The sequence below is a fragment of the Scyliorhinus canicula genome, chromosome 18 (genome assembly GCF_902713615.1).
Source record: "Scyliorhinus canicula chromosome 18, sScyCan1.1, whole genome shotgun sequence".
In the NCBI taxonomy this organism is placed as follows: Eukaryota; Metazoa; Chordata; class Chondrichthyes; order Carcharhiniformes; family Scyliorhinidae; genus Scyliorhinus; species Scyliorhinus canicula.
In genome coordinates this window covers 104727165-104753502 of record NC_052163.1, presented here as the reverse complement: position 1 = coordinate 104753502, position 26338 = coordinate 104727165, and the positions used below count along the sequence as shown (strand labels likewise).

The window sequence follows — 26338 nt, the reverse complement described above, 5'->3', positions numbered from 1 at the left end:
TCCGGGGGGACCTGGGCTTTCGTCCAGGCAGAGAAGCTGGACTTGAACTGAGGACTGGGGGCTGGGGAACGGTGTACACAGCCCGGAGGCTTTGTCCTCCTTGGTATCCTTTCGCTTTTATCGGTTCTATTTGATGATTTCTTTTTGCTGTTCTGCTTTTTCGCTTTTTTGGGACTGTTATCTGTTTACTTGGCCGTTTTGTCATGTCTGGTTTTTTTTCACTGGTTGAGAGTTTGGGAGTGGTTCGTGGTCCTGATGGGTCATGTGCCCATCTTTTCCCACGTGTTGGGTCGGGGGGGGGGGGGGGGGGGGTTCAGGATGGAAGCATGGGCTTCTCTCCCGCGCTGGAGGAGCAGTGGGCGGGGCCGGCACTGGGGGGGGTGGCCCGGCGGTTGTGTTGCACTGGGGAGGGTCATTGGGGTGGCGGGAGCAGCCGGGATCAGCAGGAGTTGGCTGACTTACGGAAGTACAATGGAAGGGGTTACGCAGCTAGAAGGGGCCCTAGCTTGGGAGGGGGTGGGGAGGTTTGTGGGGGGGTGGGGGGGGGGGGGGGTACCGGGTTGCTGCTGGAATGGCCGAGATGGAGCTGGAGCACGTAGAGGGGGTCGGGATGGGGGTCTGTCGCCGTGAGGAACGGGCTCAGCGGGGGGCGTGGGCACGTGGTGGACTGAGGAAGGGTAATGGCTAGTCGACGGGGGAGGGGGGCAGGTAGCCCCCTGATCCGGCTGATAACGTGGAATGTGAGGGGACTGAATGGGCCGGTCAAACGGGCCCACGTGTTTGCGCACCTGAAGGGGCTGAAGGCGGATGTGGCCATGCTTCAGGAGACGCACCTGAAGGTGGCGGATCAGGTTAGATTGAGGAAGGGATGGGTAGGCCAAGTGGATGCAAAAAATCGGGGGGTGGCGATCCTGGTGGGGAAGAGGGTGTCGTTTGAGGCGTTGAATGTGGTGGCAGACAGCGGCGGGAGGTATGTGATGGCAAGCGGCAAGCTGCAGGGGGAGCGGGTGGTGCTGGTCAATGTATACGCCCCGAATTGGGACGATGGGGATTTCATGCGGTGCATGTTGGGCCGGAATCCAGATTTGGAGGCGGGGGGCCTGATAATGGGGGGGGGGGGATTTCAACACGGTGCTGGATCCGGCACTGGATCGATCCAGGTCCAGGACGGGTAGGAGGCCAACGGCTGCTAAGGTGTTGAGGGGGTTTATGGACCAGATGGGAGGGGTGGATCTATGGAGGTTTGCGAGGCCGTGGGCCAGGGAATTTTCATACTTCTCCCATGTGCATAAGGTCTATTCCCGGATTGATTTTTTCATTCTGAGTAGGGTGCTGATTGCTAGGGTGGAGGATGCTGAGTATTCGGTGATAGCCATTTCGGACTATGCCCCGACTTGGTGACCTCGAGCTGGGGGAGGAGAGAGACCAGCGCCCGCTTTGGCGCTTGGAGGTGGGGCTGCTGGCGGACGAGGAGGTGGGCGGGCGCGTTCGAGGATGTATCGAGAGGTACTTGGAGGCCAATGACAATGGGGAGGTCCGAGTGGGGACGGTCTGGGAGGCGCTGAAGGCGGTGGTTAGGGGGGGAGTTGATCTCCACCAGCCTTGTGAGAGGGGAAGATCTCGGCAACGTACCAAGTGATGCAGGAGGTGGACGAGGCCTCGGTGGAGGAGCTGAAGGGTAAATGGGAGGAGGAGCTAAGTGAGGAGATTGAGGAGGGACGTGGGCGGACGCCCTAGGATGGGCGAACTCCTCCTCTTCTTGTGCGATGCTTAGCCTCATACAGTTTAAGGTGCTGCATAGGGCTCACATGACCGGGACAAGGATGAGCCGGTTCTTTGGGAGCGATGACAGGTGTATTAGGTGCTCAGGGAGCCCAGCAAACCATGCCCGTATGTTCTGGGCATGCCCAGCGCTGGGTGAATTTTGGAAGGGCGTAGCAAGGACGGTGTCGAGGGTGGTAGGATCCAGGGTCAAACCGGGCTGGGGGCTCGCAATATTTGGGGTTGCAGAGGAGCCGGGAGTGCAGGAGGCAAAAGAGGCCAGCATTCTGGCCTTTGCGTCCCTAGTAGCCCGGCGGAGGCTTCTTCTTCAGTGGAAGGATGCGAGGCCCCCAAGCGTGGAGGCCTGGATCAACGATATGGCGGGGTTTATTAAATTGGAGAGGGTGAAATTTGCCCTAAGGGGATCAGTGCAGGGGTTCTTCAGGAGTTGGCAACCATTCCTAGATTTCCTGGCAGAACGATAGAAAAAGGCCAGCAGCAGCAGCAACCGGGGGGGGGGTTTCTTTCTGTTCTTAGTATTTTCTGTTACTGATATTTTGTGAAAATTTGAATAAAAATTACTTAAAAAAAAAACACGGCGTAGGACTACAGGGGCCGGCGCGGAGCAAAAGTGGCCCCCAAAAGAGGCCCCCAGCCCGAGAGGCTGGCCCGCCAGTCGGTCGGCCCCGATCGCGGGCCAGGCCACAGCGGAGCCCCCCCTCCCCGGGGTTGGAACCCCCTCCCCCCCACCAGGCTGCCCCCAGATGCATGCACGCCGAGGTCCCGCCGGGTAAGAGCAGGTGTGAATGGCGCCGGTGGGACTTGCCTTTTTTTTGTGTGGCCACTCGGCCCATTTTGGGCACAGAGTCTCCGTGGGGGCCCTGTAGAGTGGCCCCCGACCGGCGCCCAGCGGTTCTCCGGACCGGCCCTGGGGTGAGAGAATCCCACCCAGGGTTTCCACTATACTTCTAGTTTTGAAGCTATAATGACAGTACTTAAGCAGTTCTGAAAAAATCCTGACACTTCTTTCGTCTTCATCGTGTCCGGCAGCTCCACTTGTTCAGCTTTTCTCCTAAAAGACAAACTCGAACCAGTCCAGCCACCCATTGAAGGCAGCCAGCAGCTTCCCAGATTTGTCTTCCTCCCCATCCGTCTGTGTTTTAAAGACAGTTGCAGCTTTGCAACTGCTGTGTATATCTCAGTGCCGTTCGGACCCAGGGTCGCAGTTAATTTCAACTCCAAATCTCTTGTTAATGGAGGCTCAACAATCACTGAGGAACTGCCTGAAAATCAGTGAGGAGTCCAAGCTCCAGTCCGTTTGCTGAGAAGTACAAGCCGGCCGGAAGACCCGTGCTTGCAGGACTCCGAGAAGGAGGTGATTTCTCCTGCCCTTTTCCCCCCATGCTTTATCGTCATGCTCTTTCACTGTCCATTAATATGCCGCCATTGGCAAACAATCCCAGAAGAATCTTTCCATCCAAATGAGGCATTTTTCAGCAAAAAAAGCCTTTGGAAACTAAGTATATTGGGCAGCCTCTTCCTTCAGTTGAGATCTTGTGACTAATTAAATGGTTATCTTGTTTACTTTTACTTTTGTATTAAATATGGTCTCCTTTTGATAAACAAATTGGCCACTTCAAGTAGAAACAGAAAATTGAAAAGAATGCACAGACGCTTAGGCTCACTCCTATTTTTCCCTCACCAACTTACAGACTTAGGAATGGACACTAGCAATATATAAGTGTTTCATAAATAAAGCATGAGTCATAATAAATTATTTAAATCAGTCACTGCCTAGGTAAATATTGCCCTTTTCAGATGATTACCATGCCCATTTATGAGATTTGTAATGTAAATTATTCAGTACATTCAAGTTGAGTCTTTAAGTCAAAAGTGTTTACCAAGAATCACAGCCAAACTGTTCACTGCTTAAATTTTTAACCACATATTGCGGGCAAAATAAATTTAGAATATTTTTGTTCTGTCCGTTCTTTGAAGGCATGGACCTCAGATGTTCTCACGTAAAGAAATGGGTTGTTTTGAAATGTAATGTTATTATTTATTTATTAAACTTACATGCAGAATAGTAAGGGTTGTTGACTATGTGGATATTCATTATGGCCTCCTAACTTTTAATGTTATTTATTTTGTTTCAGAATGGTCCCAGTGGGAAAACGGAAGACCAAAAGTATATATGGAGCCTTTTGTAACTTCAGGAAGTCCTGAGTGCTTTACTGCCATTGGAGCGCTTCTGACGTGTAGTCACTGTTGTTATGTAGGAAACTGTGGCAGCCATTTGGACTCGACAAGATCCTATAAACAGCAATGTGATAATGACCAGATAATCCGGTTGGAATCTTAACATAGGGTTGTCAAAGTGTCAGGCTCAGACTGAACACTGCAATGTAGCTCTTCAATTGCACAAACCGGTTTTCACTCCAGATCTGAAGCCTCCTTAAAGAAAAAAATTAATGGTCATGGTTTACGACATTACACTGGCAGGGCAGGGTCTGATAGAGCCAGCACCCGGCTCCACAGAGATTGGGGTGTCATGTTTAAAGGACACCTCGATCAGATTTGAACATCAACTCCCCACGATCGCAGCACCCCTTTGTCCCCTTGGAGATATTGATGATTCCCTCCCCCGGACCACCCCACCGACAATCGCCTGCCACCCCACTGACAATCATTGGGGCTCCCCACACCAACAATCACTGGGGGGGGGGGGTTAATCGCCGACATCCCCCCCCCCCCCAGCACCCGTTCCTCCACCTGCCTATAAGTTCCGCCCTTACTACCCGCTTTTATCCATGTTTACAGAGGGATAAATATAATTTGCCAAAAAGCCAGGAGCACTCCTTTGCTCTTTTTCAAATACTGCCATTCCATTGTTTAAACCACCTGTGTGGGCATCCTGGGTATTATGGGACAGTACTCTCTCAGTCCATCTATGTGCTCCCCACTGTAGTGTGAGGTTCAAACCCTTGGTCTGCTGACTCAGAGGGAAGAGTGCTCCATTCTGTCAAAGCCGACACTTTGTTAGATTGGATAAACCAATTAGATTTTGGAAGATTTGTGCAGTATTTAGATTCAGCAATTTATGTGTGAAATTTGAATACTTCAATTTGAAATAGAGTCAAATAAGGATCTGAAACACAGCAATGCATATAACAACTACAGAGCCCAGCCACCTCAATGAAAGTGAGATGAAAATCTTAAAGCCAATTTGCTGCACAGCAACCAATGTGGTAATTTTTCTTCTGCTTAAGCATGTGCAATCTGCAAAGCTATGAATTTAAATGAAAAGTCCCGTATTTTTATGGACTTGAAGGAGAAATCTATTTTACCAAACTGTCACAAAATCCCATTTATTAAATAGGAGATACCTGTGCATTTGTCACTATCTGTCAGTTGCTCCTCGTTACTGCAAATTGCGCTTTAAAATTGCATGTTAAAAGCAGCCTGGAAGCGTTTTGTTCCTGATCGTCTTTACTCCCTGCACAGTCTAAGCACAGTTATGCTTATTGATTTATAAATTCTTTGTGCACGATCTATTGGCCGCGTTACGCCCGAAAGGCAGCGTGGCACAACGTGACTGGTAGATGCCGGGAGATCCCTCTTTCAAGATCTACCTGGCTCGCCACGCTTTGCGAGGTCTAATGTGATCTCACAAGACATTGCAATGTGAATCCCGTCAATTGTGGGTGGATCACTTTTCGGCAATTCTGCATATTATTGTGAGACAGCTAGTCTCACTCTAATATGCACTCCCACGATCTACCCAAGGTGATGGGATCTAACCCCCTTGCATTGGAGCTCTCGGGCGACCGCTGTTCCGTGCTAGTCTCCACAAACGTGGATCAGACGTAATGGCACTCGTGGGGATCTGCCAGGGGATTGGAGGTCTCCAGGTACTTCCCCTCTGGGCAGGGTGGGCACCCTAGCAGGACCACCTGGGTGTCAGCCTGGCACTGCCGAGGTGATGCTGTCGGTTGGCAGGGGCACTGCCACGGTGACAGATTGGCACTTCCAAGGTGCCAAGCTGACATTTTTCCCTGCGGATCGGGCCTGAGGGTACTCTGCGCAAGGCGCGCTGAGGACCCCTTATAGGTAAGTTGGGGTATGGGAGATTTTAGGGGGTCACTTTGAGAGATTGAGTGATCGGGATGCCATTTTAAAACGGCATCTTGATCGTCTTCTGCACTGAGGGGATCGTGCGAGCGGAGCTCCTCAGTGCAAATAGTGGGACCACGTTTGGCCTCGTGGAGGTGTTCCCCGCTGAGGCCCTGTATCTACCCAAATGGGAGCTCAATAGCATGGTGTTTCTTGGAGCTCCGAGTGCCTTGAAACACCTGGTTAAAAGCGTTCGCTACGGGACTCTGTTTCCTTGCGTGTAGATCATGTCCTTTGTTTAATTATTTAATTTGACAAGCGTTTAAATGGCTATATTTACACACACAATGCAGTGATGTCCTGGGAAGATTTTGTGATTATCAGCCATGGATATTTACAAGTATTAGACTTCACCAAAAATGGCTCTGCGTTAAAGCCCCAGATCAGGTTACAATACAAGTTGCTGTAATCCAGGTCAAGGTGTCTGACGCTGTCCTTTTGCATCAATTTCATGGTTATGGGTAATGAGGGAGGCTCACGAGACTTCATAAGTTGTGCATATGGCCAGCTGAAATTTACGCTTGTTTTAATAAAGTGAATCCAAACTATTTAACACGTTATTCAATTTAAGGAGAAAACAATCAAAGCACTAAACCATTCTAATTCTGTAATTATCTCAATGAGAACCAGAATCACTCAAACGCACAGCTAAATTCCACACTACCCACTCTCTCAATACCCTTCAACTATTAACCTCTAGCACCATTTTCATTTCGTAACACTTGTGTGTTTATACTCCAACTATGTGTTACACTTGGAGGAAGAAAAGACTTATTGAATTTCAGGCTCCACTGTGCCTATAAAACATTATTACTGTGTCTCTATGAACAATTTTCTTGGTCTCATAATTTTACAATGAAATTTCCCCACCCTGTGCGCGAATCTTCCAAAGGCATAAGTCTGCAACTTCAACACCGAATTTCCATGATGAACTATTGACTGATAATACAATAGGATTCCACAAATGGTAAGCTTGGACTTAATTAAGTCCAACGTTGAAAAATACATTTGCTTTTTTTTCAACAATGCATCAAATAAAAGCATCGTATTGAATAATTTATACACAGAGTTTTACGAAATTGGATACACTATTTTCACAATTGACACAGAGCCCATGAAAAAAGGTTTTCAATGCTTTTTCTCCACTAACAGTTTCAGGAAGCACAGTAAGAAGTCTTACAACACCAGGTTAAAATCCAACATGTTTGTTTCAAACACTAGCTTTCGGGGGGCAGCTCCTTCCTCAGGTGAATGAAGAGGTATGTTCCAGAAACATATATACAGACAAATTTAAAGATGCCAGACAATGCTTAGAATGCGAGCATTAGCAGGTGATTAAGTCTTTACAGATCCAGAGATAAGGGTAACTCCAGGTTAACGAGGTGTGAATTGTCTCAAGCTAGGACAGTTGATAGGATTTCGCAAGCCCAGGCCAGATGGTGGGGGATGAATGTAATGTGACATGAATCCCAGGTCCCGGTTGAGGCTGCACTCATGTGTGCGGAACTTGGCTATAAGTTTCTGCTCGGCGATTCATCTTTGTGGCGCATCCTGAAGGCTGCCTTGGAGAACGCTTACCCGGAGATCAGAGGTTGAATGCCCTTGACTGCTGAAGTGTTCCCCAACTGGAAGGGAACATTCCTGCCTGGTGATTGTCGCGCGATGTCCATTCATTCGTTGTCGCAGCGTCTGCATTGTCTCGCCAATGTACAACGCTTCGGGGCATCCTTTCCTGCAGTGTATGAGGTAGACAACGTTGGCCAAGTCGGACGAGTATGTATCGCGTACCTGGTGGGTGGTGTTCTCACGTGTAATGGTGGTATCCATGCCGATGATCTGGCACGTCTTGCAGAGATTGCCATGGCAGGGTTGTGTGGTGTTGTGGTCACTGTTTTGAAGGCTGGGTATTTTGCTGCAAACAATGGTTTGCTTGAGGTTGCGCGGTTGTTTGAAGGCAAGTAGTGGGGATGTGGGGATGACCTTGGCAAGATGTTCATCTTCATCAATGACGTGTTGAAGGCTGCGAAGACGATGTCGTAGTTTCTCCGCTCCGGGAAAGCACTGGACGACGAAGGGTACTCTGTCGGTTGTGTCCCGTGTTTGTCTTCTGAGGATGTCGGTGTGGTTTTTTTGCTGTGGCGCGTTGGAACTATCGATCGATGAGTCGAGTGCCATATCCCGTTCATATGAGGGCATCTTTCAGCGTCTGTACATGTCTGTTATGCTCCTCCTCGTCTGAGTAGATCCTGTGTATACGGAGGGCTTGTCCATAGGGGATGGCTTCTTTAATGTGTTTAGGGTGGAAGCTGGAGAAGTGGAGCATCGGGAGGTTATCCGTGGGCTTGCGGTAAAGCAAAGTGCTGAGGTGACCGTCCTTGAGGGAGACGAGTGTGTCCAAGAATGCAACTGATTTTGGAGAGTAGTCCATGGTGAGTCTGATGGTGGGATGGAACTTATTGATGTCATCATGTAGTCATTGTGATTCTTCGCCAAGGGTCCAAAGGAAAAAATTGTCATCGATGTATCTGGTGTAAAACGTCGGTTGAAAGTCCTGTGCGGTAAGGAGGTCTTGTTCAAACTTGTGCATGAAGATGTTGGCGTATTGAGGTGCGAATTTGGTCCCCATGGCTGTTCCGTGCGTCTGGATAAAGGACTTGTTGTTGAAGGTGAAGACGTTGTGATCCAGAATTAAGCGGATGAGTTGCAGAATTGCGTCTGGAGATTGGCTTTTGTCGGTGTTGAGTACTGAGGCTGTTGCAGCAATGCCGTCATCATGGGGGATGCTGGTGTAGAGTGCTGAGACGTCCATTGTGATGAGGAATGTTCCTGGTTCAACTGGTCCATGGGTGCTGAGTTTCTGTAGGAAGTCCATTGTGTCACGACAGAAGCTGGGCGTACCTTGTACTGTGGGTTTCAAGATGCCCTCGATGTAGCCAGAGAGGTTCTCACACAGGGTCCCATTGCCTGAAATGATAGGACGGCCTGATGTGTTGGCCTTGTGTATTTTTGGGAGGCAGTAGCGATCTCCAATGCGGGGAGTACGTGGGATGAGAGCACATAGGGTGCTCTGAAGGTCTGGATCCAAGGTCTTGATCAGTCTGTTGAGTTGGCGGATGTGTTCCTTGGTCAGATCTGCGGGTAACTGTCTGTAGTGTTCCTAGTTGTTGAGCTGTCGGTATTCTTCTTTGCAATAGTCCGTTCTGTTCAGTATGAAGGTGGCCCCTCCTTTGTCTGCTGGTTTGATGACGATGTTGCGGTTAGTCTTGAGAGCGCGGATGGCGTTGCGTTGTGCTTGGGTGACGTTCGGGGCTATCTTGTGAATGCGACTGATGAATCTGGCATTGACGCGACTCTTGATGGCTTGAGCATACGTGGCAAGTCTAGGGCAGCGGCCTTCCAGAGGGGTCCAATGCGACTCTTTCCTCTTCAGTTGCCGCACCGCAGATCTCTCGGTCTGCTGTTCCGATTCATTGGTAGTCTCCTTGGGTTCGCTGTTGGCTTCTTGGGGTCTGTGGAAGAATTCCCGGTGCCTCATTCTCCTGATGAATTCCTCCATGTCTGCCGCGAGACTGATGGGGTCCATTGGTGGTGGTGCAGAAATTGAGCCCTCTGCTGAGGACTTCGATTTCGTCTGGTTGAAGGGTGTACTCCGACAAGTTGACAATAGATTCCCCTGTCTTGTTTTCTACTGTGGTACCGTGGGTGGCTTGGTTGCTGCTGGTGGTGATGCCGAGTTTCTCAAGCTTCATGTTCTTGGTGTGCATATAGGTGGCATAGTTTCACTGTCTCATCTGTTTGGCGGTGTTCTGCAGCTGGTCTGCTGCGTCCTGAGCGCAAGTTGAGAATATGGCCTCTATCTTGGTTTCCAGGTTGCGTCGTCTGCTGTAGAGCTGGCGTACGAGGTGGTTGAGGAGTGCGAGAGAGGTGCGATGGCAGAGTCTCTCAGCGTAGTCTGTGTTGTTGGTCGACTTGAGTGGGTTTGTGATGTGTAGCCCTTTCGGGATCTTGTCTGCTTTCTTGCATCTTTGTAGAAACTTAATATCAGTGCCTATATGCGCGATCTTCCTGGAGATCCTCTCCACTTTGAGCCGGCAGTTTATGGTGTCGATGGTAGCCATGATGTGGAGATGCTGGCGTTGGACTGAGGTGGGCACAGTAAGATGTCTTACAACACCAGGTTAAAGTCCGACATGTTTATTTCAAGCACTAGCTTTCGGAGCACTGCTCCTTCCTCAGGTGAATGAAGAGGTATGTTCCAGAAACATATATACAGTATAGGCAAATTCAAAGATGCCAGACAATGCATAGAATGTGAGCATTAGCAGGTAATTAAATCTTTACAGATCAGTTTCAGGAAGAGCAGGAAACTCTGCTGATAATCATATGATTGGATGGGATTCACTGCCAAACTTTGATCCCGTTTCTAACCAACCTATATTTATTTCTGTTCAGATCTTTTTTGATTTAGGTGGACAAAAGAAGGTGCAAACAATTGGGCTAGGGTCAACAAACTTTAGTTATTTTTTCTTCTCTACGCAAAAGCATCTGGCAACACAGGATCAAGATTAGAATCTCAACATGTGGAACATTATAGCTTCAAGCCGCTTTTCCAGCAGTACAACAATGTATGGGCCACATAAATGTCAACAGCAACTTTTTTTTCTCTTTTTCTTGTTTCATGGGTGTGGGCGTAACTGGCAAGGATAGTATCGGTTGCCCATCCCAAATTGCCCTTCAACTGAGTGGCTTGCTGGGCCATTTCAGACGGCAGTTTCAGAGTCAACCGCATTGCTGTGGGTCTGGTGTCACATGTAGGCCAGGTAAGGACAGCAGATTGCCTTCCCTAAAAGGAAGGATATTAGTGAACCAGGTGGATTTTTACAACAATCGATGGGAGTTTAATGGTCAACATTAGTGAGACGAGGGGCGCGATCTATCGGCCTGACACTGGACTCGGTTTCATTTCCTTTAAATTGTGCCCTAGATTTTCAATTCCAGATTTATTCATTGAATGTAAATTACATAAGCTGCCGTGGTTGGATCTGAACCAATTACTAGCCCAGTCATGTTACCATTGTGCCACCATCATTCCCATTTAAGAGTTAGAAATTAGGTGTGACTCAGAGGACTCAAGTTAAAGTATTTTTTTTGGTCTTAGGGAGATTCTCTCCACTGAGGCCACACTTAGAGGGCTTTCCTGTTGATGAGCTCCTTGCACATCGGGGCACCATTTTGAAAGGCTGTTCCCTGATATTTCCCCCCATCCCTTTCAGCATTTCCATGGTCATTTGATCCACCCCTCAATCCCCCTAAACATGGGAAGGCTCCCAAGAATCCCCCACTCTCCACCCTTCTACCTGGCAAGGCCAACGCCAGGCAAAACCCTTGGCAGTATCAACCTGGCACTTGGGCACCATGGCGGTGCCGCTCTGGTCCTGCCAGGGTGCCCTGGTGACATTTCCTGCACGGCCAGGTTCTAGGGGGACTGCCAGGGTGCACCTTGCCCTGTCTCCGACCACCTGAGGGTCTCCAATGGCCTGATGACCCCCCCCCCCCCCGCAGGTGCCGTTACGATTGGTCCACGTTTATGTTACCCAGTACTAAACGACGCCCTATCGAGCTCTCCAAGACAGGTGAGTCCTGGGTGCCAGGTGAATCCGGCATCCGGGTATTTAAATGAGCCGTAATTGACTCACCACAGCTCCTATAACAGCACCTTCCAAACATGCAACCTCTACCAGTTGGAAGGGCAAGGACAGCAGATGCATGGGAATGCCACCACCTGCAAGTTGCATTCCTAGCCACACATCATCCTGACCTGGAAATACATAACCGTTCCTTCATTGTCACTTGGTCAAAATCTTGAAATTCCCTTCCTGACTCCACTACAGGTGTATCTACACCACATAGACTGCAGTGATTCAAGAAGGCAGCTCACCGCCATCTTCCCAAGGGCAATTATGGATGAGTAATAGATGCTGGCATAGCCAATGACACCCACATACCATGAATCAATTAATTAAAAAAGAGAATGACATCAGGAGAAGTGACTTAAAACTAGATCAAAAAAATGTAAGGTTTTTAAAAAGGTGAGAAAAATACAGGTGTAGAACATTTAAGGATCTGAATGTTCTGACACTGATGGTACAGTAAGAGGTAAGACAAATGTGGCATGGCTGGAGAAAGTTGTAGAGATAGGGGGCATGAAGGACTTGGAAGACGGGGACAAGGATTTTAAACTGGGCACATTTCAGGCTATCGAGGCAGTGTAATTTGGAAAGATGGTGAGCAGAACTTTGTGCGCACCACATTGCAGTTAGCTGCATTTTAAGGAAGTTGGAGTTTACTGAGGAAAAATAGTGTCAAGCCAGCAATACGGTATTGTCGTACTAATTGAGATTGGACTAAAGCATGTTTAAGGACTGAACTAGGTGGTTAAGATGGTGTAATGATATGTATATTGACTGGGATGCAAAGAGTTAACAATTTAACGATAATGATTCATACCACTAGAGGGAACCACAGAACAGTCATGTATCATGTATAAATATTATGTGACATGGGGATTCTAGGATTAGATTTGAAGATAATTAGATGATTAGGAAATGAGAGTTAGGAGAGGCTGGAAGAGTGTCAGGCATAGAGAGCAGTTGCATACTTGAGAGTTCAGTTAATTAGAGATAGCATAGTTTTATGCAATAACCATCTAATTTAGGGATGTGAACAAATCTTAGTTAGTAATGTAATAAATTTATAGTTTTGTTTGTTAACAAAGCTTTGTGTCTTTTGTTCAACACTACACATCCGAGCCATCTGGGCAAACCAGAATAGAGAATACAACAGATGGGTAATGCCATAGAGGGAGAAGGAACAGACTTGGCAATGAAGAAGAATGTGGAGTATGAAGCTCAGCTCAAAGTTGATTGTGATTGTGCTCATGTTTTATTCATGAAAACAAATAGCTAGGGAAAGGGACTGCATCAACAGTGAAGAAGTGGAGTTGGGCACCAAAAGACAGTGGCTGTGGCCTTTCTAATGTTCAAGCAAAGGAAGCTGTGATTCAACCAAGACCAGTCTTGGCAGGATCCAGTCATCAGCATACATTTGGAAGTGACCCACCATGCAGTTATGACACCTTTTCAGTCTGGCCAGTGGTATGGTATTATGTGCCTGGGCAATGCCTGATTACAGCCATGATATGAAATGATTACAAAACAATGACAATCAAAACCAAACACATCACAAAGCCTCTCTGGGATAGATTGTAGGTTGGTAAAACATGTATTGGAGTAAATTCAGCTTGTTGAAACTAAGTATAGCAGCGCAGGGAAACTGGGCTGGAGAGGGGTGGTGAATGATTTGGATAAGGAGCCTAATATAATTTTCTCCTGATTTTCTTTCCTATTGGGAAATAAATGTGGAATGCAGAATTTGACATTGGGGTTATCCAAAAAAAAAATGATGCTGAAGATTAACAAAAATAATCATGGCTTGGTAATGATGAATATTTAGTAGATCACTAGTGATAGAGTAAGAACACCCCGAAAAGTAACATGTTTGTGCTCAGTAACCAGAACTCCTTGCTATTGAGCTCAGTCACAGTGTGTACCATCAGGCCGGAAAAGAAAATGCATAAACTGGCAATCTTAATTCTTTCAACAAGTCACGTATTAAGTCCCCAAAATAATTTTGGTGAGATAAAATGCTACGGGACTCCTTCCATGATGCAGTCGGGAAATGATTGATTCCATATGCACTTTTCATACAAAAATTATGGATACATTTTCATTTCTACTAATTGAATCCCAATGTAGCTGAAAATCCCAAAGTCTTATATAAATGTATGGGCTCCAGAAAAACAGTCTCAAGATACCATATGCAGGAGGTTATGTCTACTCTGGTCAGTGACGAGCTTAAACTGAACAATAAAGTCTGATTGCAAATAGGCACCGTGCTTTTTTGTGGTCATTCTGTGCATTTTATGAAAGGCATTTTTCTACTTTCTGTAGAAAATCCCTAGTCATTTCAGTCTGTACTTAAGCAAACAGAAAATGCTTACTGGGTGATGTTGGTGATGTTGCTCCACCCTCTGTGGTTGTTGTGGTTGTTTTGGTGTCTGGTGGCATTGCCAATGTTACTGATCTGGCCATGGTTGGGGGAGGTGGCGGCGCCAGCATCTGTGTAGAAATGTAGTGGCTCGGGACTTTGCTTACCACTTGACCACTGCCATTCAGCTGTAAAGAAAACACCATACTTAATGAATGTAATCAAATAGATTCATGAAATTCACTGTGGGATTCAAACCATATCAGACTATACTTTACTGTGATTCAAGTTGGATTGGTGAGACTGCTGTTTACATGGAGAAATCAAACCTAATTTGGATTACTCTCAAATTGAATAAATGTGTTGCAGTTCAATAGCCCTCCTGTTATGTAGCAGGATGATGCTGCTTACTTGAATAAGATCATGGTTGCACCAGCAGTCAAATGTATCCATGTGGATGCAAGCTGCAGAATGGACTTCATGAATCAAACCTACCTTAAACTGGCCTCTTGATCAGGGTTGAATACAAATCAAAAGTAACCTTAGAGTAAAACTAAATCAATATGGAGCATATATACACACATTCTGACATGATACAAATATGAGGTGGCAATTAATGGAGGCAATGGGGGACTTGCCCACTTTCTGCAGAGGTGATAAAAGCCTGGTGTCGCTTCCTTTGGGGAAGCTCTTCCAAATTAAGTGCCAGTCAGACTCTTAACCAGGCAGCAGTTGGCTTTCCCCAAGATCAAGCACCCTGGAGGCGGATATCCCACACTTCAAGAGTTGCCGGCCAATCCTGCCAGTAATGCATCCCGCCCAAGGTCAGGATCAGGGAGCGACCCAGGCCACAGGTGAGTGATAGCAGAGTGGGAACTCAGTGGCAAGGGCAGGAGGCTTGCTCTCAGTAGGCCACCCTTTCCCCACCAGGTCCCTTGATCAGGTATTGATTACCTTTGATCGAGGGACCCTATTCCATTCTCTGAAAGACATTAGTTTTTAAAAATGGCTTTTTACAACGTAAATGAGGTTTGGCTGTGAGCCCAAACATCCATTAGATTATTGAAGTGGCTGTGCCCCAGGGAAAACATTGCTTGATTGACAGCTCTAGCTCTCTGATCTACTCTTGGCAGTTTTGCAATGTTTATTTACACAAGGAAAAGAGGTTTCAAGAGCTTACAGTTTCTGCTATTGATACTTTAAAGGGCCTGGATGATTGATCGGTTCATTGGGCTGTAGTGAAAGAAATTCTTATGAACAAAATAATTTTAAAAAAGTTTTTAAACATCCTATCATCATATTGGGTTCATTGGTTGCTAAAAGAGAGTGTATAGTGGGTGAATGGGTATGGAGGTGTCAAGCTAGTCATAGAGGGCACCAGGAGCCATGGAGAGGTGGGTGTCAGGTAGATCTTAGTTCGGAGGCTACCAGGGACCATGGGGGGATGGTGGGGTCATAGCTTGGCATGCAGAGTATGAGGTGCCATGGAAGCATGTAAGGGCATGTGTTGACATGGATGGGACATGGGTATGTGTGGAGGGTGGGGGAAGTGTGATGGCTAGAGAGCTTTATTATTTTATCTGGGATGAAGTCCAAAAGCATTGAGGCAGAAATTTAATCAGTCTGCCTCATCACCCGACAGTCCATGTGGCTGCCTTTGAACTCATTCCGGGGGCAGCAGGCACAACTCCCATTATAACCCGACCCTAGAACAAAAATCCCTTCCTTGCAGGTACTTTCTCCCAATGCAGGCGCGCGAGAGCCGGGAAATTTCCCGACTTCCGTAGCCTGCCCGCAAGATGAAAATCCAGTCCATAGCATGTGCAATCGATCCATGCTGTCCACAGAAAATACTAATTGGAGGTCAGGCCCATCATTTCGTAAGAGTGAGAAAGTCCCAACTAAGAGCATTGCTTTCAAAGCTCTCTCTGCCAGGGTGCTCGGGTGTCACTGTTAGGGTGCCAAGCTGGCAGTGCTAAGTTTCCCGGGTGTCAGTTTTGTCCTTCCAGGGCATCTTGCAACTTGAAGAGAGAGGGTGAGGATGGTTTCCAGGGGCTCCCCAAGGCTGGGAAGGTGAGGGGGGAGGGCGGGTCAATAAAAAGCAGGGGTGGGGCTGAAGTGAGGGGGGGGGGGGGGGGGGAAGAGATCAGGGCAGCCGGCTAAAATAGTGACCTGAAGTGCAAACAGCCGACCCTGATGGCGAGCTTCAGCTCGCCCGCAGGAAATCCCTCTAAGTGTGGCCTCAGCAGAGACAATCTCCCCGAGGCCCACAAAATGGCAAAGTGCCATTGAATAGTGGGATGATTCTCAAGTGTTGCAGATGCCGAGAAGCACCCTGCTAAATGCGCCCTGGACTCCATGTCTGGCAAGGCAATCACTTGCAGATTACTACATACTGCCCCCTTCAGATAATGAATCACAGAGTAGCTCGAGAGTAGTCACCACTACTGACCAAACTGAATGAGTCCTAATGGACATGGCTGCTGGACTGGGGCTGCGGCAGGTGGTGAGGGAACCAATATGAGGGAAAATCCTACTCATCCTCAATAAACTGCATGTTGCAGATGCATCTGTCCATGCGAGTATTAGTAGGGGTGACGACTGCACGGTCTGGTGGAGATGAAGTCTGGACTGCATATTGAAGATACCCTCCTGTGTGTTGTTTGGCACTACCACTCTGCTAAATCGGATAGATTTTGAACAGATCTAGCAATTCAAAACTGAGCATCCATGAAGCGCTGTGGGCCATCAGCAGCAACAAAATTGTATACAACCACATTCGGTAAACCCATGGCCCAGCACATCCCCCCACTCAGCGATTACCATCAAGTCAGGGATCAACCATGGTTTAATGAAGCGTTGCAGGCGGACATGCTAGGTGCTGCACCAGGCATGTCTGAAAATGATGTGTCAACCATCTGAAGCAACAACACATGACTACTGGCATGCCAACAGCAGGAGCAATATTTAATAGACAGAGCTAAGAGATCCCACAAACAATGGATCAGATCGAAGCTCTTCAGTCCTGCCAGATGCATTTGCGATTGGGAATGAACAATTAAATAACTAACAGGAGGAGGAAGCACCACAAATATCCAATCCTTAATGATGGGGGAGCCCAGCACATCAGTGCAAAAGCCAAAGCGGAAGCATTTTCAACAATTTTCAGCCAGAAGTGCTGAGAGAATGATTCATCTTAGCCTTCTCTAGAGATGCCCAGCATCACATATGTCAGCCTTCAGCTAATTCGATTCATTCCACGTGGCATCAAGAAACAGCTGAAAGCACTGAATACTGCAAAGGCTATAGGCCTGACAACATTCCAGCAATAGTGCTGAAGACTTGTGCTCTAGATCTAGCTGCGTCCCTAGCCGAGCTGTTCCAGTACAACTACAACAGTGGAATCTACCCAGCAACATGGAAAACTGCCCAGGTATGTCCTGTACATAAAAGCATGACATATCTGACTTGACCAATTACTGTACCATTAGTCTTCTTTGATTATCAGCAAAGTTTAAATTGTCATCAACTGTGCTACCCAGCAGCACTTACTCAGGGACAACCTGCTCAGTGAAGCTCGGTTCGGATGCCGCCAAGGTCACTCAGCTCCTGATCTCATTAGAGCCTTATCCTAAATACATACAAAACAGCCAAACTCAAGAAGTCAGGTGGGAATGACTGTCCTTGACATCCAGGCAGCATTTAACTGAGTGTGGCATCAAGGAGCACAAAGCTGGAGTCAATGGGAATCAAGCAGAAAGCCCTCTGCTGGTTGCGCCCGATGTAGCATAAATAAAGATGGTTGTGGTGGTTAGAGGTCAATCATCTCAGTCCCGGGAAATCACTGCAGAGTTTCTCAGCGTAGTCCTAGGTCTGACCATCTTCAGTTGCTTCGTCAATGACATTCCCTCCATAATAAGATCTGAACTGGGGATGTTCACTGATGATTTCACAATGTTTAGTGTCATTCGTGACTCCTGAAATACTCGAGCAGTTCAAACTCATATGCAGCTTGACCTGACAACATTCAGGCTTGGGTTTATACTTAGCAAACAACATTCACACCATACAATGACTATCTCTTAACATGGGAGAACCTAACCATCGCCCATTGACATTCAATGGCATTAGTTTCACTGAATCCCACACTACCAACATCTTTGGCGGGCCTACCATTGACCAGAAACTGAACCAGTCCAGCCATGCAAATACTGTAAGTGCAGGTCTGGAGTTCGGAATTCTGAGGCAGTAATTCCCTTTGTGACACCCCATAACCTTGAGACCATTTACAAGTCACAATTCAGGAGTGTATTGGAATTCTCTCCACTTGCCTGGATGAGTGCAGTGCCAACAACACTCCAAAGGCTTGACCCCCATCCAAGACCAAGCAGCCCACTTGATTGGCACCCATCCAGTACCTTCAACATCCACTCCCTCCACCACCGACGCACAGTAGCAGCCGTGTGTACCATCTGCAAGGTGCACGGCAGCAACTCACCAAGGTCCTTCAACAGTACAAAGAACAAAGAAAAGTACAGCACAGGAACAGGCCCTTCAGCCCTCCAAGCCCGTGCTGACCATGCTGCCCGACTAAACTACAATCTTCTACACTTCCTGGGTCCATATCCCTCTATTCCCAAACTATTGGGAACTATTGGGCAGCACAGTAGCATGGTGGTTAGCATAAATGCTTCACAGCTCCAGGGTCCCAGGTTCGATTCCCGGCTGGGTCACTGTCTGTGTGGAGTCTGCACGTCCTCCCCGTGTGTGCGTGGGTTTCCTCCGGGTGCTCCGGTTTCCTCCCACAGTCCAAAGATGTGCGGGTTAGGTGGATTGGCCATGCTAAATTGCCCGTAGCGTCCTAATAGTAAGGTTAAGGGGGGGAGTTGTTGGGTTACGGGTATAGGGTGGATACGTGGGTTTGAGTAGGGTGATCATTGCTCGGCACAACATCGAGGGCCGAAGGGCCTGATCTGTGCTGTACTGTTCTATGTTCTATATTCATGTATTTGTCAAGATGCCCCTTAAATGTCACTATTGTCCCTGCTTCCACCACCTCCTCCAGCAGCGAGTTCCAGGCACCCACTACCCTCTGTGTAAAAAAACTTGTCTTGTACATCTATTCTAAACCTTGCTACTCGCATCTTAAACCTAGTAATTGACCCCTTTACCCTGGGGAAAAGCCTCTGACTATCCACTCTGTCTATGCCCCTCATAATTTTGTAGACCTCTATCAGGTCGCCCCTCAACCTCTGTCGTTCCAGTGAGAACAAACCGAGTTTATTCAACTGCTCCTCATAGCTAATGCCCTCTATACCAGGCAACATCCTGGTAAATGTCTTCTGCACCCTCTCTAACGCCTCCACTTCCTCCTGGTAGTGTGGCGACCAGAATTGAACACTATACTCCAAATGTGGCCTAAGGTTCTATACAGCTGCAACATAACTTGCCAATTCTCATACTCAATGCCCCGGCCAATGAAGGCAAGCATGCCGTATGCTTTCTTGACTATCTTCTCCACCTGTGTTGCCCCGTTCAGTGACCTGTGGACCTGTACACCTAGATCTCTCTGACTTTCAATACTCTTGAGGGTTCTACCATGCACTGTATATTCCCTACCTGCATTAGGCCTTCCAAAATGCATGACCTCACATTTGTCCGGATTAAACTCCATCTGCCATCTCTCTCATACAGTAGGATCTAAATCCTACTGTATTCTCTGACAGTCCTCATCGCTATCTGCAATTCCACCAACCTTTGTATCGTCTGCAAACTTACTAATCAGGCCAGTTACATTTTCCTCCAAATCATTTATATATACTATGAACAGCAAAGGTCCCAGCACTGATCCCTGTGGAACTAGTCACCACTCGTGCCTTCCAAAACACAACCACTGCCATCTGGAAGGACAGGGGCAGCAGGTGCATTGGAACACCATCACCTGCAAGATTCCCTTCCAGCAGCACACCGTCCTGACTGGGATCTATATTGCCGTACCTTCACTGTCGCGAGGTCAAATTCCTGGAACTCCCTCCCTAACGGTACCCTCAGTGTATCTACACCACATGGACTGCAGCGTTCAAAAAGGCACCTCACCACTCAATGTTCCATTCAGAGCAATTAGGAATGGGCAATAAATTCTAGACTAGCCAGCGATGCCCATATCCTAGAAAGAACACAGAAAAATAAATCGGGACAAATCAGGAGGTGCTTTACAGTACAATTAACACACCACTCTGCAAGATTATCATTATCCATTGCCTATTTCACAACTTTGATCCACAAAGGGTCTAACTAAAGAGCTATAGTGGAGGAAGATAACGATAAGAATCAAAGTTAGAGAATAGAACATAAGCTCTATGTGAATATAGTTGATCAAATGTTAGTGCAGTCAGGAAGATTGATGCACTTTGGCATTCATTCAAGATGCATTTTGCTCAGCGTCTGAGTTTACTTTTTAAAGAATTCTCCTGTTGGAATAGAAAACCAAAGGAGGCTCCAAAACAAGCTGCAGCTCCTCAGATCTTTGGAACTATAATGCTCTTTGATATGCTGCTAATCTGTTCTACACAACCAGAAAAAATGTTCTCTGATCAAAACTCAAAATAAAATGTGACCAACTTATTACTTTTTAATAATGTGTGTGTGATGTCAGTGAGTTTTACTATTGAATACCCTCTTGGTGCTCACAATATAAACCGTCTGACACCGGGGGAAGAGAAGGCATTCCAGCTGGCAGCATGGTTTCAGTGGGAGGCAAATTAGATTTAGGTGGCCTTGTGGTTGTCCTGATTTCTAAGATAGCTGTGAAGCTGATTCATACTGTGGCTTTCTAGTCCTGCCCAGGTTTGTGGTGAACCTACCGTCACTTGTCCAGAAATATTGGATGGCTCAGACGTGGCATTGTCCCAGGGAGACAGGCACCTCACCCTGCCTCCAGCCTCACATCTACTGCCAGGTGCTTCTGCAGCAGATCTACTCATTTTCACGGGAGCAACGCTCCATTCGTATCAGAAAGTTACCTCATGTGCTTTTGATTTACTGGCATGCAGCAGCCTTTACTGTAACTGCTGTTTTTTGCAAATTTGCAATATTTGTATTATATTGTGCAACATTTCCACATTGCTTATATTCCTATTCCATTGAGGATAAAAATCATCAATAATATTTCCAAACTTTTGAGTTTGTGGTTAGCTTGAGCACTCGGGCAGCAGCACGGAGGTAATTACAGTTCCCAGAACTGAATAAATTGGCAAATTAGAGACTGCAGAATAACAGACATCGCACAAATATGTACTCAACAGCAGTTGTGGTGTAACTGGCAGATATAGCTCTTTGCCTATGAATATGCTGTTGTTTAAACTAAAGATAATGGCCTGGATTGACCTGCCAGCAGATTTCTGGTTGGAAGCTGTGCTGGCGTGTTAACCTCCCGGCTGTTCATGGCAAAATTGGGCCTAGTCAATTTTAAAGTATTCCTAATTTAATACCTGCTTGACTTCCCATTCGAAACAGGCTAGAAGTTGGTGCGATGTGGCAGAAACTCACGTGGCCTGGAGACTGACCGTGAGACAAGCTGAGTAGGTGGTATCTGCTTCCTGTGGAATCTTGTGGTAGGGTGAGCCCAGGGCAGGGGAGATCTAAACATTTATCAGCCTGCTCCTTCTGGCCCCACAAAGGCAAGAAAAATACTTAAAAGGGCGGGATTCACCAGTCCCCCAGCCTCCTGTTTCTCAGTGGCATGCAAGTTCTCTCTTCCCACCGCTTGTCAACGGGAATTCCCATTGAAGCCACCCCAGGTCTCCAGGAAACCTATTGGCGCAGGTGCACTGCCAGCGGGAAAAGAGAATCCCAATGGCCGGAAAATTCTAGTCAAATTATATGATCGGCATTTCCTGCCTTGTGTTGCCCTGGTGGGAAAGCTATGGGCTAGAGTTAATACTAAGTTGGGTTCATTTGACGTGCAGATGTAAAAAAAGGGCCCTGCCACTTTTGGGGTGGTTCCTTGACACCTTCTGAACATAGCAGGTCAAAGTCGTGAACAATGGGAGCCTTGCAGTTCCAGTGTGGTTAAGAATTCAGAACACTTTAACTGCCAACTTGCCTAGTATCTACCTGGCTAAATGCAGCCTCAAACATGGAGGATTTCTAAAATCAACTTTTTCAAAGTTTATCTTAGGTTCTCAGTAACTGTTTTTCATATTGATTTGCTGCTATTATAAGCAAATCCATCACCGTGTAACTATGCAAAGCTCTTTATATTAATTAGTCTGCTGTCTGAAAGGCACATTCTTGTATAAAGCTGTAAAAAAATCCACTGCAACCTTATTGCAGATAATGTTGTTACATTAATAATAGTTATAAATTCCCACATCAAAACGTGAAATGCTAAGTATACCTTAAAACACAAAGAGCTGCAAGTTCCTTAATCGCCCACCATAGAAACCCTGAAGAAGTCGCATAAATGACCAGGGTGAGTGTGACACGCTGGAAATAAAACTCCTTACCCATGAACTGGAAACCAGATTGCCATACAGCTCCAAGGGGGGCAATGCAGTAATAATTTTTATGTGCTATGGCAATGATCTTCACTTTCAGCAGATTCAATCCATATATTGTGCCCTGTCATGGAACACAGCATGCATAGCTTGCTCAATGGTGTCCATTTTTGTTTCTCAATGGAAAAGGAGTGGGAGAGGAGGAGGAAGCTGTTAGAGCAGGACTGGCACTCTCACCTCAGTATCTTGGAGCACTCGCGCCCAATTAAAGCAGACACAGACACTTCAGCGGGTTTGATGAGATCACACAGGGCAAGTCAATGCAGGGTGGGTTATCAATCCCCATCAAGGGATGGGTAGATATGGTCAGTGAAGGAGGCCAGACTATTACACCCACTAACTCACTCAGAAGTAAAAGCAATATTTCCACATGCCCTCAGCACTGTTCATCTTGTTTCTTGTGCTTGCGGTACAATATTAACATTGAAAAAGAGATATTTCAATCCTAAGAACGCCATTTGTCTCACTGTGCTGTGTCAATGCTAACTTTTCCCCGGGCTCTAATCCTAGTTTTCTTCTATTTCTTTTATCCCTCAAATATCTTTTCAACTTGTTCTCCTAATGCCTCCTCAATACTGGCATTAATTAGCTTTAGCATCTGATTTGCCTAAATGCGATGATAATTAGAATGCATTCCACATTCTAAAAACTTTTCCTTTGTGAAAAAACATTGTTTTCGAACTTCCCCCTTTGCCCTTCCGTGCCAACGTAAATTTCCTCGTTAAAAATAATTTTTCACCATTTCCTTCCTCAAAGCCTTTCAAATTTTTGACAATTCAATTTTCTGTCCCTTCTGCTCCTGTGAACATAAACCTGGTTTATTTTTTTTAATAAACGTTTTTCAATGAAACAGTTTCCTTTCATCGATGGTGACCGAGTATAGAAAGAATTTGCACCTTTTCTATGGCAACATTACCTTTTCTGTAATGAAGTACCCAAAATCATACGTCACACCAATATATACTATAAATAAATTAACCCATGCTGGATATGTCAAAAGATTTGAATTTGTGAGGCTGATTTAATTTCCTCTCTCCAAAGTGAGAGGGCTAAATTATATTTTATATGTCACAGTGGAAATGCATTTTCTCTGTTTTTTCTACCACAAATGAGATCAGCCTTGGTGCAAATTTACAGTCCAATTCTGCACTGTAATTTTGCAAACAGCTTATAATGTTAATGCAATGCTTCGAACAAGGTCACTAGTGTTTTATTCAGTTTCAGGCAGTGAAAAGACCATCACCACAATGCTTCATCTGCCTAGGGGCGCTGCAATAAAGTCAAAAAACAATCATTTCTAAATATACATCCTCTTGTGGCACTTCATTGCCAATTAAATTAGATAAACTCTGATGAGGGGGGCACTGATACACTAGCAAAAAACCAATACAGTTCCCGTAAGTTTATTACAAGGGTATTTCATTAACACCTGTAAGCATAGTTTACCTCCATTAAATCAAACATTTGTTCAAAATGAAAATGCAATTCTTTTTTGGAATCTCATGGACCCAATTTCAACACTGTGCAAGTGAATGGGTTTTGAGCGAGTTTGTGTTTCACACTGAACCAAACAAGTGCACAGATATTCAAAAGTCATTTTTAACCAGAGGTGGATGTTGTGTGGGAGGAGGCCAAGGAGGACAGCAAACCATTCAGAGCTCCGCACTTTGAGGCCCAGTTAAGTGTCAGGCAGCAATTGCATAGGCTCTGTTCGTCTCACCTGAGCCTGGCTCCTGCCTCTGACTCCACTTGCTGCCAGGTCAGTCTGGTGGGGAAGCCACATGATACTCCATATGCAGGTCACTCCACATGCAGGTCACTGCTTATAATGACAGGACCTGGCAACAACATCATAATCTAAGGTCCAGATTCAGGGAAGGATTCTGCTGGACAGAATAGCAGATTAAGAGGGGAACCTATGGGAATGTTGTTGGATAGATGTGGATTTACCCCATGGGCTGTTTTAAGCTGCCTGTTCCCTTGGCGTAAACTGGTTGGAAAGAAAGTATTTAAGGAACAGAAGGAGTCCATTTAGCTTTTTACAAACTGGAGTGTTTAGCTGTCTCCACCCTTTTTAAAGTAGGGTCTTTTACAGAATCAGCAGGGTTTGGGAACTACTAGAGACTGATCAGCAAAAACAACACAAGTACTTTCTCTAATAGATTAGTAATAATTCCACTACCAATTCCATTGATAATGCCACCACACAATAATACACATTAAAGGTACCAGAAGTGTCATCATTCACGGCAGTAAAAGTGAAAATTGAGACTGAAGTTAATTAACCTGCGGAATTGTGCATTGCGTGGTACACTTTTCAGGATAACTTTAAAATCTAAGCAATGGAAAAAATTGTTTATTATATGCCGTTGGTGTTTAAGGAGTGGTCTTTCACTTGGGTGGAAGAACGCTCTTATTGCCAATATGCCACATGGTATATTTTAAAATATGTTTTTATGAAGTTAATGAACAGCTTTTTGAATCTAAAATGTTAACTGACTGGTCATAAAAAACATTAATGACAAGTGCACTTCAAGAACAAACAAAAAATTCTTAACTTTACGAAGAAAAGGGCAGCACGGTGGTGCAGTGGCTAGCACTGCTGCCTCATGGCGCCGAGGTCCCAGGTTCAATCCCGGCTCTGGGTCACTGTCATTGTGGAGGCTGCATATTCTCCCCGTGTTTGCATGGGTTTCGCCCCCACAATCCAAAAGGTGTGCAGGGTAGGTGGATTGGCCACACTAAATTGCCCCTTAATTGAAAAAAATGAATTGGGTACTCTAAATTTATTTTTAAAAATCTTTGGAAGAAAAATAATTAAAATATTTTCCCAGAGAGCCTCGAAAAATGTCCATTTGTGAACCACCTACCAGATAAGACAATGGGATATAATGTACTCTGCAAAGGAGAATGTAGACTGAGTCCCCTGTAGAAGCAACTGGGTCAGCAATGCAGTGAAGCTTCAGTACGTACAAAGAAAAAAAAGGTGCGGAAACAGATACTGTTCAAACTTCTTAGTGATTATTTGACGTATATAAACCACACTAAGCCACACTCTGGAAAGTGAACTGTGGTAAAAAAGAATTTTGAACAAAATATTCTCACTCTAAAACCTGAATCTGAAATGTTCATCATCTCTTTGATCTTAACTTCTAAGATTCCCCACTTTTTGAGCTTGATGCTCAGACGCAGCACTCTATGGAACTGAATGTTTCCAGAACTTGGTGTGTTTTCTATATAAAGATTTCTCCTTGTATGCACTGCTCAGATGTCACAACTGAAGATATTTTCATGCAACATCAAAGATGCAGACACATCTTTTGAACAAAGGCTGCTGGGAGACTGGGGATTACTGAACAGTGAGCACAGCAGGAGACTGATTCAATGAGCACAAAAATACAAAGCTGGTTTCATTAAAGAGCGGCCAGTCCCTGTCAGTGAACAAAAAGAATGTACAGCAGGTATGGCAATGCTGAAGAACAGGTTGTTTTATGTCTGTGTTTGATGACAGTGTTGAGTACTCTGAAATTAGTTTCAGAAATTCAAATGGGATTTGTCATAACCCACCACATGGGACTTACGGGGTGGGGACGATTGTCTTCCCAGTGTCCCATGCAGAGTACGAGCTCCCTGGTTAAGAGGGAGCGGTAAGCTCTACCCATATTGTATACAAGGTTGGCTAGGAGCCGTGTATCATTATTGCCTTGTAAATAAACCTACGTTTCTTTGATACAACGTGGTGTGCACTCCCCATTACATCATAAAAGGATTTCCATCTGATAATGTTTTAAAACTGTACC

General features: G+C 46.0%; 1 protein-coding gene across 4 annotated transcripts in view; it reads right to left on the bottom strand.

The window, feature by feature from the left end:
- nfic (nuclear factor I/C) overlaps nt 1-26338 on the bottom strand; it is a 550936-nt gene that overhangs the window by 102338 nt on the left and 422260 nt on the right. For all 4 annotated transcript variants that reach the window (XM_038778311.1, XM_038778312.1, XM_038778309.1 and 1 more), the window contains one exon: nt 13994-14168. In XM_038778311.1, the coding sequence (XP_038634239.1) occupies nt 13994-14168 (175 nt within the window). The remainder of the gene's footprint in view (nt 1-13993; nt 14169-26338) is intronic.